General features: G+C 39.6%; 1 protein-coding gene across 5 annotated transcripts in view; it reads left to right on the top strand.

Annotated features, from left to right (window-relative positions):
• The window catches only part of AGGF1 (angiogenic factor with G-patch and FHA domains 1), a 43266-nt gene extending 29910 nt beyond the window's left edge, over positions 1 to 13356 (top strand). For 4 of the 5 annotated variants that reach the window (XM_032778340.2, XM_032778344.2, XM_075067000.1 and 1 more), the window contains 7 exons: positions 904 to 955; positions 4966 to 5067; positions 5434 to 5599; positions 6108 to 6187; positions 7757 to 7884; positions 10421 to 10520; positions 12169 to 13356. In XM_032778340.2, coding sequence (XP_032634231.1) covers positions 904 to 955; positions 4966 to 5067; positions 5434 to 5599; positions 6108 to 6187; positions 7757 to 7884; positions 10421 to 10520; positions 12169 to 12369 — 829 coding nt within the window. In that variant the 3' untranslated portion in view covers positions 12370 to 13356. Of the gene's footprint in view, positions 1 to 903; positions 956 to 4965; positions 5068 to 5433; positions 5600 to 6107; positions 6188 to 7756; positions 7885 to 10397; positions 10521 to 12168 lie in introns of those variants that run through there. The other variant, XM_032778345.2, reaches the window with a different exon arrangement.
• The last annotated feature ends 1812 nt before the right edge of the window (positions 13357 to 15168 follow it).

The raw sequence follows: 15168 nt of genomic DNA, 5'->3' as shown, positions 1-15168 counted from the left end.
CTTCAAAAAGTCCTGTCTGCTCCTTGTGGATATCAGAGTTCTCTTGGATGTATTTTATGCAAGAGTAGTGATATTATGTAAGAGCAGTGTTGTTTGCCAAAATTTTTCCTCTCTTTCAGCTGTGTAGTATGCTGCGTGCTGTTGGCATTTCAATGGTGGGATATGTATATAAGATTTGATTCCACAGGCTCAGTAAATGGACATTGTAGTATACAACTTTGTGGAGATCGTAATAGATGGAAATTCCCCCTAACTCTCAACCTGCATCCTGAGGTCCTTTACTATCTGTACAGTCACGCATCAGTTACTACAGCAGGCTCCTAGATTGTGATGACTGTCCACTACATAGGAATTTTGGCCAAGGGATCCATGTAGTTTATAGTTCCACTAGTTATATCCCCTGTCTGATGCTAAAAATGCATACCTGTGCCCTAAACACTACTGTAGAGATCCACTGAAGAGCACAAAGTATGCAGGATTTCCCTGTCGTCTCTCCATAACCAAAGCCATTTTCTTACAGGCCTTGTCTGCTTGTGTGGAATCAGCTTTTTTTCCCTGATAAGTTTACAGATTCAGCTTAATTATATGTTCATTGTCTGCTGCATGGGTTAGTATTTATAGATGTAAGACGGTACATAACATAATTCTCTCCATCATATATTGCATCACGATAGTTTTTCAGTCTGTACAGCTTCTTAATAGTTCAGAAAGGAAATTTGATATTGCGATTTGTACAAAGTGTGCTTCTTATCACTGATTATATTTAAAACTTTTTTTCTTTAAGAAATTATAACACAACCAAATTAGTGTGAAATATCTTAAATCTCTCTAGTACCGTGATGTAAGTTACATAATTATGTATGCCAGAAATCAAGTTAACTAACTATTTACCTGTTTTTACAGAGAGAAAGATATGGAACACACCCTCCAGATTCCTGAAGTTGGAGTCAGTAAGGTAATTCTTAAATTGTTATTTTTGTATTCCGATAGATCAAGAAATTTAAAAGTACGCTGTCAGAAATATAGGCCAAAATTTTAGTGTGTGTTTTTAAGAGTCTCTTGCAAGAGTCTTGCTATTAAAAGAAGTATTTTTTTTTTAAATGAACTGGTCTTTAAGCAGAGGAATGTTTTATGATGATTTCCCTACAGTTTTGAAAACAGTACAGCGCTGTCCCAATGGAAAGGAAACAAAGTAAAACTGACCAAAACCAGCAATTTAATTTCAGTGTCCAAGTGCAGTGACATGAAAAACATAAAAATTCACAATATAAATGTTGGTGTTTTTTTTTTTAAAATTCTTTGCATTTAAATAGCTTGTGATAGTAACACAGGAAGGAATTTATTAAATACAATTTTAATCTTGAGCTTTCCAGTTATTCAAAATGTTTAAAACCTATTACAGCGGTGGGTACGGAATATTCTGGAAAACTAATTAGGACTTTTTGCTGGTCATATCAATATTCAAATCCCAGAGATGAGTTGAGAACTAGATTTTTCATGTGTTCGTCTGATTTATCTTCTAGGTAATTGTTATGTAAAATGAGCTCTCAAGGGGAGAGGAAATTTAGTAGCATTCTCTTCTTTGATACAGGGCAATGGAAAAATATTTTTTCTAATTAAGAGATTACCAGAGGTTCATACAACTATATTTTGTTATATACTTATTTTTATTTCACTAACTACTTCAATAAAAAAGTACAGACCTTAAATTTAGTAGTCTTCATCAAGAAAAGCAGTATGAAGTGAGCACATTTAGGCTATATAAACACCCTTAACACCTTTAAACTATTGTAAATAGGCTTCAGACAGAACCAGATAACTAGGGTCCTACCAAATTCACAGCCATGAAAAATGTGTCACAGACCATGAAATCTGGTCTTTTGTCTGTGTTTACCCTATACTATACAGATTTTATGGGGCAGTCCAGCATTTCTCAAATTGGGGTCCTGACTGAAAAGGAAGTTGCAGGGGGATCAAAAGGGTTATTTTAGGAATGTCACGATATTGCCACCCTCACTTCTTCACTGCCTTCAGAGCTGGGTAGCCAGAGAGCGTTGGCTGTTGGCCAGGCGCCAACCTCTGAAGGCAGTGATCTGCTTCCTGCCCCCTCCATGCCACCATTACTTCGGAGCTGGGTGGCTGGAGAGTGGCAACTGCTGACTAAGGGCCCAGCTCTGCAGGCAGCAGCACAGAAGTAAGGGTGGCAATACCATACCATGCCATCCTTACTTCTGTGCTGCTCCCTGCAGAGCTGGACCCTCAGTCAACAGCTGCCGCTCTCCAGCTGCCCAGCTCTGAAAGCAGTGCCACTACCAGCAGCAGTGCAGAAGTAAGTAGCAGTACTGCAATCCCCTACAATAACCTTGCAGTCCCCCCACAACTCCTTTTTGGGTCAGGACCCCTACAATTACAACACCATGAAATTTCAGATTCAAATAGCTGAAATAATTACATTTAAGATTTTTTAAATCCTGTGACTGTGAAATTTACCAAAATGCCCTATGAATTTGGTAGGGCCCTATAGATAAGCTATTTAAACAGACTAGCGCTACCAGTTTTCCTTTGCTTCTAGTACATGAAACACATTTTACTGAATCTGTTCCCTGACCATCACTCCAGTTAATCCAACCATACCATTTATCGGGATGTCAATTAAGTGGTTTCTACTGAAAACCGTGAAATTCCTTTTTCTACTATTAGTGACATAGGGCTGGAAGGCATCTCCTGGGTCATCGAGTCCAATCCCTTACTATTGCAGGTAATCTCTTCATATAATCCTGTTCATAAATATTCAAGCTCCATCTTAAAACTAGTTAGATTGTTTGCCCCCATTACTCCTATTTGAAGGCAGTTCCAGAATCTCATTCCTCTGATGGTTAAATGATTGTTACCTTCCCAAAAGATCATTAATAGTTATTGTTTGAATCAGGAGTATATAGCAACTCAATACAGAGATGCCATCCCTCCTTATTTTTTTGTAATCCTAATTTTTTCATGTAATTGTAAAATTACTAAATCAGTTTAAATCTACAAATTTTGCAAGCTGAACTATGCACACTTTATTTATATATAGAAAAGTGGGGGTCAGTCACTCATTGCCACTTGGGTTTGACCAACACAGAAAATAGTACCACAGGGTGGCATTCTTCACCACCACCCAGTGGCATATGTGCAGACTGTGCAGTCAGGGTCTGATAGGAGGCACGCCACAGTGATTTAGGCCACGTCTATACGACGCGCCATATCGGCGCGTTACAATCGATTGCTCGGGGATCGATATATCGCGTCTCATCTAGACGCGATATATCGATCCCTGAGCGCGCTTACATAGATTCCGGAACTCCACCAAAACCAACGGAGTTCCGGAATCGACATGGCGAGCCGCGCACATCGATCCCGCGCGGTGAAGACGGGTGAGTAGATCGATTTTAGATAATCGATTTCAGCTACGCTATTCTCGTAGCTGAAATTGCATATCTAAAATCGATTTTCGCGCGTCGTGTAGACCTGGCCTTAGAATCGTTTGGGGCATTGCTGGATTCATGGGCCAAGCCACAGGTTGCATGTTGCACTGTAGCTGTCCTGTGTGGACCCTGCTGGACCTAGAGCAGGCCAGCTGGCTCCACATTGGGCAACTGGAGTGCAACACACACGGAGCTTGTGGCTTGAGCAGCAAATCCTGCAACCCAAACCCCACTGACAATCACCGCAGCGTACATCCTATCAGATCCTAGCTGCATATTCTGCTGGGGAGAAAAGGAGGAGGTGGTGGAGGAGGAGAGAGGGAACATGACAAAGGAGGAGGATCATCTGAGAAGGAGCTCCAGGCCCAAGACTGGCCAAGGTAATTAAGAGCTTTAGGTGGTTGGAGGGCAGCTTTCCTAGGGCCAATCCTACCATCCTCCCTGTTTGGGATTGTGGGGTCAGGGGCACAATAAGGAAGGTCCCAGGGCCCCCTCTTGGCCATAGACTGGGAGGGGACAGGGGAAGAGGGATCCTGGTTTTAGAGGGGAGGGGGCAAAGGTTGTGGTTTCTGCAGGGAGGAGGAGGATAGAAGAAGAGAGGCCTCAGTTACTCTTAACGTGGACAGAATTGCATCTGAAATTCACTGCAAGTGTTCAGACGCTACCCCAGGCCCTCTGCTATTTGGCTTTGGTACTTGCTGCTGGTCCAAACAACCTCTCTAATTTTTTTTTCATAAACATCCCTAGAATTCTTAGAACAAGGTTGTCATTTCTGTCAAGAGCTTTTATTTCTCTGTAACACCATAATTTGTTTTTTAATTCACCTCCTAGTGTGAATAACCAAACTCACCAATTTGTGGGCAGTTGAGTTATTTTAAAATACCTGTCATGCAAGAATCTCAAACTGCTTTAATATCATAACACCCATGAAGTCAGGGCTTATTCTCATTTTACATGAAGAAACTAAGGCAGGGAGAAGTGAAGTGACTTTCCAGTGGAACCATAGAAAGTTAGTGGCAGTAAGCTGTTTTCTTCCACCTGCAATACTTAGCAACAAAATGCTGCTGTCTGGATCACTTTCACGTTTACATCTTTTTGGAAAAAAAAGATTAAAATAAGATCATCACGAAGCTCTAGGGTTAACACCTTTAAAATAAACTTAAGTTGAATTGTGGTTTATCCTATTCATAGAATCTAGAGACAGAAAAGATCTGAGGTCATCTTCGTCAATCTCTCTGCCATTATAGGATTGTTCCCTGTTGTAAATCTGTACAGCCCAATCAGCAAATACAGTTGTGCTGATATGGAATTTAGTATGCTAGAAATACTAGGTTTTGTTCATGTACTCCTCAGTTTGGTCAAGTCAGCCTGCAGCAGTGTGACTTAACTACAATACCAGATGTATGTTAACAGACCACTAAAATACATCCTGGAATATTAAGATAATATGTAAACTAAATGATATGCAGTGAAAACATTTTATTTCATTATATTTTTCTAGTTTCATGCAGAAGTATATTTTGACCATGAATTGCAAAATTATGTTCTTGTGGATCAAGGCAGTCAGAATGGCACAGTTGTTAACGGAAATCAGATTCTACAGGTGAGCATTGCAATTTACTGTGATTAGGACACTAGGGACATATACTGCATTATAGAAAAGCAGATCAGTCACATGGTCATTTTAAATGAAATTCTGACTTATAAATCACCACTGATGATTTTGCTAAGTGGTTTTTCTTCCATGCATGAATCATTTCTTTGCTTCTACTCAGTTTTTAGGTGTACTTATGATACATTTTTCATATTTATTTTGGATTAGTTAAAAATGTAGTTAGATTACCGAGATACCAATTTAAATATACTGAATGACTCACATATAAACAATATTCATGGAATACATGTAATGGTGCATTTTATCAGTTATTCTAATAAATACAACTGACAAAATGGTGTAATTTTTCTGTAGCCTAAAACAAAATGTGACCCCTATGTTCTGGAACATGGGGATGAAGTAAAGATCGGAGAAACTGTGTTATCCTTCCACATACATCCTGGCAGTGACACCTGTGATGGATGTGAACCGGGACAGGTCAGAGCACATCTTCGCCTTGATAAGAAAAAGGAATGTTCTGGTAAGTGATGATATTGTTGGATATGGTATTGACGGTAGCTCTTACATTACAAAATTAATTGAGAATGTAAAATAGTCACCCTTTTCCCTGAACCAGGTAGTTCTATTTCAAATAGTTATAAGAAAGAAAATGGTCTGCTGTCAGCTGGGTATATTTCTATACTATATGTCATGTGATGTATTTTCCTCTCAATACATATACATAAATGTTAGAAGATTTGGGTTATTTAGTACCATTGTGTTCTTGAAGTTAACTTGTAACAGAAATACAACATTCTGATCGTATTGCTACAGCTAGCAATTTTTGTTTAGGATCTAGGAACGCACAAAACAGAAAAGAAACTTAAATCTATTATATCTCGTCATTATACTCAGTTGTATTGATCATTTTAGCAATTGTAGAACAACAGTAGTTAGAACAAAATTTTCTATAATATTAATTCTGTCTATACTTCAAAACAGTATTACTTAATTATCCAGTTAAATCTGGTCTTGTGGTCTCCCTTTAGGTCCAGCACTGAATAAAGAAGAGAGAGAATTAGTTAGAAGAAAAGCATTAAAAAAAATACGGGTGAAATATGGTTTACAGGTAAGTTCACAATAAGTGTTTATGAACTGCTCGAAATCTGTGGAGTTTATATTTACTCTGATTCCTAGTTTAAATCATAGATTTTTAACAGGGAAAGTTTTCAAATATGCACCTTATTTAAAGAATACTGGTTTAATGAGAAATTCTAATCTTACACCACTAATTATAGCTGCTATTTTACAAATAACATTCAAAGAGGAAGAAAAGTTGGTAGGGGGAGGTGGAAGTTCTCTCATACAGGCTCAGGGGAAAAGTGTCCAGTTGTAGTGATTTGAGAATAAAGCCAGATGCCTATCCCTTTGAAGATAAGATATCCTGTGATTTTTCTTACTACAAGCTGGGAAAGGGACACTGCAGTTCAGCACAAACTAGACTTGGAAGGAGAGAGCCTGAGGAATAAGAAGGGAGAAAAAGAGAAAGCAATGGAGAAGAAATGATAGGAGGAAAGAGGATTTAAGGGAAAAAAATTAAATCTTTCTTATTTCTACCATCCCTTAAAGAAATACTTTTTAGTGTTCTGAAGCTTAGTTGAGGGTTCTCTTGAGTCTCACTTAAGCAGCTTATTGTAAAAGTTATCATATGTTTTTAATTTGTGGTTTTTTTCCATGCTCTAGTACAATTTTTTTTGGAGGGGCATAACACTGTTTCAATCAATAGTGTAGCATATGTATCCATACATATTTTTATACTTTAAAATGTGCATATATTGTTCACACATTGTGAATATGTATTTTGTGTGTGTGTGTGTGTGTGTGTATGTATATATATATATATGCACATACGATATTTGTGTGCATATATCATGTTTATATGCATATGTGTCCAATTTTAAGGATATTTTAGAACCCAACCTTAAGCTGAGTGGTTTGAGCATTGGCCTGCTAAACCCAGGGTTGTGAGTTCAATCCTTGAGGGGGCCATTTGGGAATTGGTCCTGCTTTGAGCAGGGGGTTGGACTAGATGATCTCCTGAGGTCCCTTCCCACCCTAATGATCTATGATTCTATGTAGTCATGACCAGCCCCTCTGTAGTGCACATTCATGTGGGAAACAGGGCGCCTTCAGGGTCCCTTTACTTTAGCAGCTAATCAAATATCACCAACACAGAATCTGTATAAGTACAGAATCTCTCGTTCATTCTGTAGTAATTGACATTAATGGGCAGCAGGATTCCTGGGGCACTACTTAGAGAGATAAAATTGCAATACATGAAATTCCCAATGGTTTGTAAATTATGGTTTTGTGCTTAATGTGAGGAAATTGATTCTTCATGTCAGGAGGTCACATATATTTAATTACGCCAGGAACATGGTACTATAGAGAGATTATATGGTTTTAATTAGACTGGCATAAAACCTGATGTACTTGCTAATAACACATTATCATGTGGTAGTGACATGGAACTACTGAAGGAGAATTCTATAGTATTTGGTCATGAGGTTTTGAATTAATAAAATATGGTGACGCTATTCGAGTTGTTTGGGAAAAAGAAAAACAGGTTTACAAAAAAGGGAGCATTTAAAGCCTGTCACTGATCTCTTTCCGTAATGGAATTTTTGTGTTTGTAAAGAATACAGACTATGAAGACAACAAAGCAGTAAAAAATCCAAATTACAAAGATAGAGCAGGAAAACGCAGGGAGACCATTGGAAGTGAGGGGACATTTCAAAGGGATGATACTCCAGCTTCAGTCCATGTGTAAGTCTGTAAAATCTTATTCAGTGCTCTGCTAATGCATAGCAAACCTTTCATGCACATTTATAGGTGGTGATAAAGTGAATTTATAATGGTAACCTGATTTGATATCATTTGGGCTGAATGTATAGTGTAAGAGCATTCAGGTTACTGCACTGACTCCCAGATTCACATTAGGCCACCATTAACTCCCACACAGAAATTTTAATCTAGCATTAAATTTCCTCAAGTGCATTTCTTATCAACACAATAAATTAAAGTCAAGGAAATAAGCAGTTACACTATGTTAGTGTCCACAGCAACCTCAGTTCCTATGCCTTACAACTAGAGCCCTACCAAATTCACGGTCTGTTTTGGGCAATTTAATGGTCATAGGATTTTTAAAATAATCTGAAATTTCATGGTGTTTATAATTGTAGGGATCCTGACCCAAAAAGGAATTGTGTGGGAATCACAAGGTTATTGTAAGGGGGGTTGCGGTCCTGCCACCCTTACATTTGCGCTGCTGCTGGCAGCTCCACTGCCTTCAAACTGAGCAGCTGGAGAGGGGTGGCTGGTGGCCAGGAACCCAGCTCTGAAGGCAGAGCCACCACCAGCAGCAGCGTAGAAGTAAGGATGGCATGGTATGATATTGTCATCCTTACTTCTGCGCTGTGCTGTTGGAGCGCTGCCTTCAGAGCTGGGCACTCATCCAATAGTTGCTGCTCTCTGGCTACCCAGCTCTGAAGGCAGCGCAGAAGTAAGGGTAGCAATACCGCAACCCCCTTAAAATAACCTTGAGATACACCCCCCGCCCCTGCAACTCCCTTTTGGGTCAGAACCCCCAATTTGAGAAATGCTGGTTTCCCCTGTGAGAGCCTTATAGAATAGGGTAAAAGCACACAGAAAACAGATTTCATGGGGGAAGACTAGATTTCGTGGTCCATGATGCATTTTTCTTGGCCATGAGTTTGGTAGAGCTCTACTTATAAGCCATTGTAACATCTACATTTACTCAGATTCTTCATCTCCAACATATAGTCACTCACAATGCATACAACCATTTCTTCTAAATCAGAGGCTCTCAACCTTTTTCTTTGAGCCCCCCTCGCCCCCCACTTCCCAACATGCTGTAAAAACACCATGGTTTACCTCTGCCATAAGTGGTTTTCTATATATAAAAGCCAGGGCCGGAGATCAAGGGTAGCAAGCCGGGCAATTGCCTGGGGCCCCATGCTGCAGGGCCCCCCACAAAGCTACATACTACATTAGGGTCAGGCTTCAACTTCAGCCCCTATGGAGCTGGCACGGCTCAGCCTTTCCTGCGGGTATCAGCCCCATTTTCGACAGTGGGGCTATGGCTCTGCCCTAGGCCCCAGCGAGTCTAAATGCCTGCCCCTGCTTAGAGGCCCCCCCCCCCCCCCCCGCCCGTAGACCTTGCCCCCGGTAACCTGCTCGAGGCCCCCTAGGAGGCCCGAGACTCCTGGTTGAGAACCACTGTTCTAAATCACATTGTTTCACATGCTTAATTATGACAAATCATAATCTTACCAAGATTATCATTAAGAGTGGGTTTTAGAGGAATTGAATGTATGCATTTGTAGGGGGCTGTGTGTTGGAAGTTAAGACATTTGTTGTGACAAATAAGCTTTTAAGAATTACGAAGTTTGAGTAATACGGCAGGTGAATTGACATTGCTCAGGATGTTAATGTAGCCTTACCTGGCGATATCCCTGATTTTAATGATTGCACTGGTAGAATATACACTTGAGCCAACCATAATTCTGAGGTAACAAACATGGGGTGTTTTTTTTGTTTTTGGTTTTTTGGGTTTTTTTTTTGTTTGTTTGTTTGTTTGTAGACATTTCCTATTGAAAGAGGAGATTAATGATAAACTTGGGGCATAGGGAAGACAAGGATAGTAAAGGTTGTCAAATGGGAGAACTTGCAGATAGGGCACTTAGGATTGGTGGGCAGAGGAGGGTTTTGATGGTGGTCATGATGGACGCAGAGGCTGGTGGTTTGGGATGGGGAAACAAGGGGCTCAGGACATATAGGGTTTGTAGTGATAGTATTGGTGTCAAGCTGCCAGGGACTCAGACTGTACAATGAGGCTCTGTGGAGGCAATTCATTTGGAGAACAAGAGTTACTACTTTCTGTTCATATACTCTCTGCTGTGCCCCACAGTGGTATAGCAAGCCAAGATTGGAACAGTCCCTTCACTTAAAATGGCAATTTTCGCAAAGGATGACTAACTCAATTTCACAAGCTAGTGTATACTAAAAAAAGTCACTTCATTTCTTGAAACAGATTTTGTCAGTGCCAACAAAAATTCAATAAAGTTTAACTTTTGCATTGTGTTCAGCATAGTCTGGAGGCAGACATGAACATGTTCAGCCCCTCATGCTTGCATATAGGTAATGGCAAGTGCAATTGCCTAGTTTGCAGGAGCAGCAGTTGTGCACGCATTTGAAAAACAGACCGCAAACACTAGGAATAGAGTTAAAATTCTATTTTGTCTTCCTCATGTTTTTAGCTAACTTTACTTTACTTTTAAAGTGAAATCAGTGATAGCAACAAGGGTCGCAAAATGCTGGAGAAGATGGGATGGAAAAAAGGAGAAGGGCTAGGCAAGGATGGTGGTGGAATGAAGAATCCGGTAGGTTTCTGTGACTTTTTTGCTTTACAGGTTACACAGAGATATAAAAATGCATTTGCACCGAAAATGCTAGTTTCATTTAGGTCATGAGGAACTTACAGGATTTCAAAGTACTAGATGTGGGGCATTTCAGCAGGGCAGTACTCGCTATTAAATTATTAATCTAGTATTTTGAAATTATATATCAATAGTTGCCGTGCTTCACTGGAAAATGTTAGTGGTGTATACATTGTTAGGGAATTGAGGTTGGGGCTGGGGTACAGACTGTGTCTAGATAGCTAATCAGTAGTTCAGTTATCTTAATGCTTCACACAAAGCCTAGAGAACTAATTTCCTTTGTGTTCTCCCTTTTATAGGGAGCATGCAAGTATTTTAAAAGATAGACTTTTTGGGTAAGATCCTCTGCTGTGCCCCACAGTGGCATAGCACAGAACTTGCAACCAACGGAGGAGTAGAAAAGGGCTAAGGTGGCTTTAAGCCACTTCGTGCCCTTCCAGTTTTGAGCTGCCATGGAAGCCAGTGTGGCCTCCTTGCCACATCTCCCATCAAAAAAGTGTAACTTAGAGAGCTGTGGGAGTTCTGTTTTAAGTTCTGTTTGCCTAAGGGTAACTGAGCTGCCCAGAATCTATACAGTGCTGTGTTGCAGCACGTTCCCAATGCACCCCTTCTGCATCCAGCACAGCCACTGTGTCAGTTTCCGAAGGTGAAAGGATCGTTGTGGAGCAGCAGAATGCAGATAGAATAGATACTGGGTTTGGATTTTAGAGTGGTAGGTGCTATATTATGGAGTGAGAATCTGGCACTTGCATGGAATAGGTAGAGGGTGGACTGTGCCTCACAAATTTAAAAAAACATGCTAGTTGCATACATGCTAAAACATCCTCTTATGTTTCTTTAGATTGTTCAGCATCTAAAAAGTTCAGGGTTTGGGGTGTTGTGGGGTTTTGTTTTGTTTTTTGGCAGATCACCTCTAAAATGAATGAGATGAGTAGCAGGCTTTTATCAACATGAGATCAGTGTTCATGATTTGGGTATTTTATTGTTAGTCAAACATAGCAGGTTTCTTAATGTTTTACAGAGCTTGATAGGTGTACAGTAATCAGAGGTGACAATAAGCCACTATGGTGTACCTGTGGTGGTGATTTAAAGGGCCCAGGGCTCCAGCTGCTGTGGGGAGCCCCAGACCCTTTAAATCACTGCTGGAGCTCCGGCAGCTAGGCTCAGGCAGGGATTTAAAGGGCCTGGTGCTCCTGCAACTGCAGGGAGCCCTGGGCCCTTTAAATTGCCGCCGGAGCCCTGCTGCCGCTACCCCAGAACAGTGGCAGGAGGGCCCCGGTGGTGATTTAAAGGGCCCTGGGCTCCCTGCAGCAGCTGGAGCACGGGCCCTTTCAGTCACCTCCGGAACCCTGCCGCCTCTGCGGTGCTTTAGAGGGCCCGGGGGTCCCTGCAGTGGCTGGAACGCTGGGCCCTTTAATTTGCCCCTGAGCTCCCAGCCGCCTCTGCAGCTGCCCCGCCTCTTTCCATTGAGGCCATGCCCTGCTAAGGACTCCATCATACTGGTAAGTCTTCTAAGTTACTTTCACCCCTGACAGTAATGTTGAAGTATTTGAAATATGGAATGCATAACACTTTTCAATGTGTCTGACAGATCCAGGTTGAGATACACAAGATGCATGCAGGCTTGGGTACAAGTAGACCAGCTTCAGTTGAAGATGTTCAGATCATCAACAGCAAGAACAAAAAGAACTGGGATAAAGCAAGAGAGAGATTTGCTGAAAGCTTCCAGGAAGCTAAGACGCAGAAAGATATACCCAAAGTTATGCCTTGGGTTAGAGGGACTGCAGAATGAAAATACTCAGTCCCAGAGCAGGATAATTCATGTATATAAAGAATGTCTGAGAGTTTATTTTTATTTTTTGCTAAATAAGAAGTAACAAGTAATATACAGCTGTGAAGAATCTTCTCAAGATTCAGAGGTGTATGTTAAGATTAACTATAGTTTTATTTGGTTTACACTAGTGTTCACACATTAAAAAAAAACAAAAAACAAAAAAAAAACAACCCACAATTTTTAAATAAGCAGTGAAAACCAGACTGATGCAGGTATTGCTTAGAAGGATGTTCAAATGGAAGTACTTGAATGTGATGCTCATTAAGGGAAGGAATTTTCTTTAAATATTTATTTTTTTAATACAATAACCCACTGCAATTAAAACTATTTTGATTTGCTTTTAAACTGTTTTTTCCAAACTTATGAAGATTATTTTTTTAATGTTCTAACAAGCAAAAATCCCACAAAACAATGCAAGAGGTTTTTAAATGTTGCCTTTTCCTCTCTTGTGAGCATTTGGTCCGAATTGTTGTGAAACTTAGAGGTACATTACAACTAAATTCATACAATTCAGTACTGATCACATGCATCTCAATTTACTCTTCATATATGAAATTAAATTCCTGATATTTTTAACAATCCATGTCTACTTTGTATTTCTAAATACTATGTTCCATGAAAGAAATGACCACTATTAGTAAAAGAACAATATTCAGAGAACAGTTTGTAGTAAAGCCTTATTTTCTTCTGTGAAGAATTTGTGTGATGAATCTGTAACATACCATTTAGAAGGAGTATGCTCAGAAACCTGCTATTTAGGAGTATTACAGTATTTATTAGCCTCTTCAGGCTGGCTGTTCTCATACACCCATTGCTGGCAATGGAGTTTATGCCAGAGGGAAAAAATCAGACTTTCCGTGCACAAGGATTGCAAATCTGAAACTGAAAACTTGATATTTATTGAATGTTCTTAAACACAATAAATGAAATATTGTCAAATTTAAATTGTGTGATTCTTGACATTAACTTATGAGTATGTTGGATGTGGGGGTTCTCTTTAAAATTAGGACACTTTCCTAATCTCTCTCCATTCAGGTTAAAATATCCTGATACTGCTGTCACAGTAAAGGAGACTAGTAAGCAGACATAACATCCACCTTGTTTACCACGGCTATACTATCCAACTTCAAGCATACTGCTGAGGCCAGAACAGCTGCTAGTCATTCTTCTTAGCATTTCTTATCATCAGAGGCACCAGAGGGTGTAATAAGAAATAGCGATGCTTTGATTACTAGTTAATGTTGTAGTTTAAAGCCTTTGTTTTAATCATCTGAAAGCAGCTACTGAAAAATGCCTTGCCCAGAGGTAGTATTTTAAACAGTTTTGTGTACAAGTGCTTAGAACAGCTATAGCAATTCTGTATTAAACTAGCTTTGAAGAAATCAAAATATTAACATTAGTCTTTGTACAGGTAAATTGAAGACATCACAATTACCAATATAGTTTAGTGCTAACATTTTCCTGTAAGACTATATTCCATAACAACAAATTAACATATTGAGTCACTTCTGAAGATGTAGCTCCAGAAGCGTGACTTGTATTCCAAGGCATTCTGAAGCTTTTCTTATAGTTAAGGGGGAAGCTTAGTCCTCCAAGTACCTTTTATTAAAAAAAAAAAAAAATCCTGGAAAAGTGCAACAAGATACTTTGTAAAAATATTTAAGATTTTGATCTTACATGAAGAAAGTACTTTTCTTGCAAGTAAAAACATATGCTTGCTCATGCATATGCAATAAGAACCTGATGAATCTACACCACCACAACTAAGGAATTATAGACACTGTATTTCTCTGCTGCTAGCAAATATTTACTTTTCAAATCAGTGGTTCACACATATAATCATGTTAAATGAGTTATGTTCACAAACAGGTGTGCCTCTCCACTTCAAAGGCCCCTTGAAAATTTTTCCTTTGGTATCTGATCCTACAGTTGCCCTCTGTCAAAGCTGAGATGAACACAGCACTGCCTTTTATTTGCTTGGTTCTGCTACCCTTAGCCCTTCTGGCAGTAGCTAACATTTTCTCCCAGCCCTGCCCACAGCGGTTGGGGAGGAAGGTAGCGTATATGAAGCCTCATAGCTTAGTAAAGGAAAGTGGGTGGGTGGAAAGGACAAATGAAAGACAATGCAACATTCTTGCAAATCAGGAGTCTTGATAGAAGTATCTGATTTAATATTTAATATCAAGTTCTGGTTACCATTGCAAAGATTAGTCAGATTTACTGTGAAATGACAGTAGTGTAACTTAAGTATTCAATTACAATAGAAGCATTTGTTTTCCCTCTTGGATTGTCTTTCCAAAAGCTTGTTGGAACCTGAATATTAAGTATTAATTACTACAGTTTGAAGATCTGCTGCACTGCCAATATTTTGTAGATATTTAATAGGTGTCCCACAGTTTGCTTTGAATGTACAAGTCAATTCTTCAAAGAGGTTCAAATTGACTAAAAGCTATTTGAGTTAAATGTAATTTTGCAGAGTAATAGCTTTCTCTCCACTCTGTTTAGGAGACGAGTTGTGCGTAAAGATACACGTTAGATATGTTTTCATTATCATAATTGTTCATTTTTTCTATAAATGATCAGTTTATAGTACAGATTGAAATAATACAATCATACGTGGGTGGGCATTTTCTATTAAGCAGTCATCACACTGCATGCAACCTCTTTGTCCTCAAAGGAAACTTGAACAACACCTTCAGAAGACAAGCTTGGGAACCTAATAATTCTAGACATCACCATGGACTAATCTGACACACT

This window comes from Chelonoidis abingdonii, chromosome 6, assembly GCF_003597395.2.
Source record: "Chelonoidis abingdonii isolate Lonesome George chromosome 6, CheloAbing_2.0, whole genome shotgun sequence".
Classification (NCBI taxonomy): Eukaryota; Metazoa; Chordata; order Testudines; family Testudinidae; genus Chelonoidis; species Chelonoidis abingdonii.
This window is presented reverse-complemented; position numbering and strand designations above follow the sequence as displayed.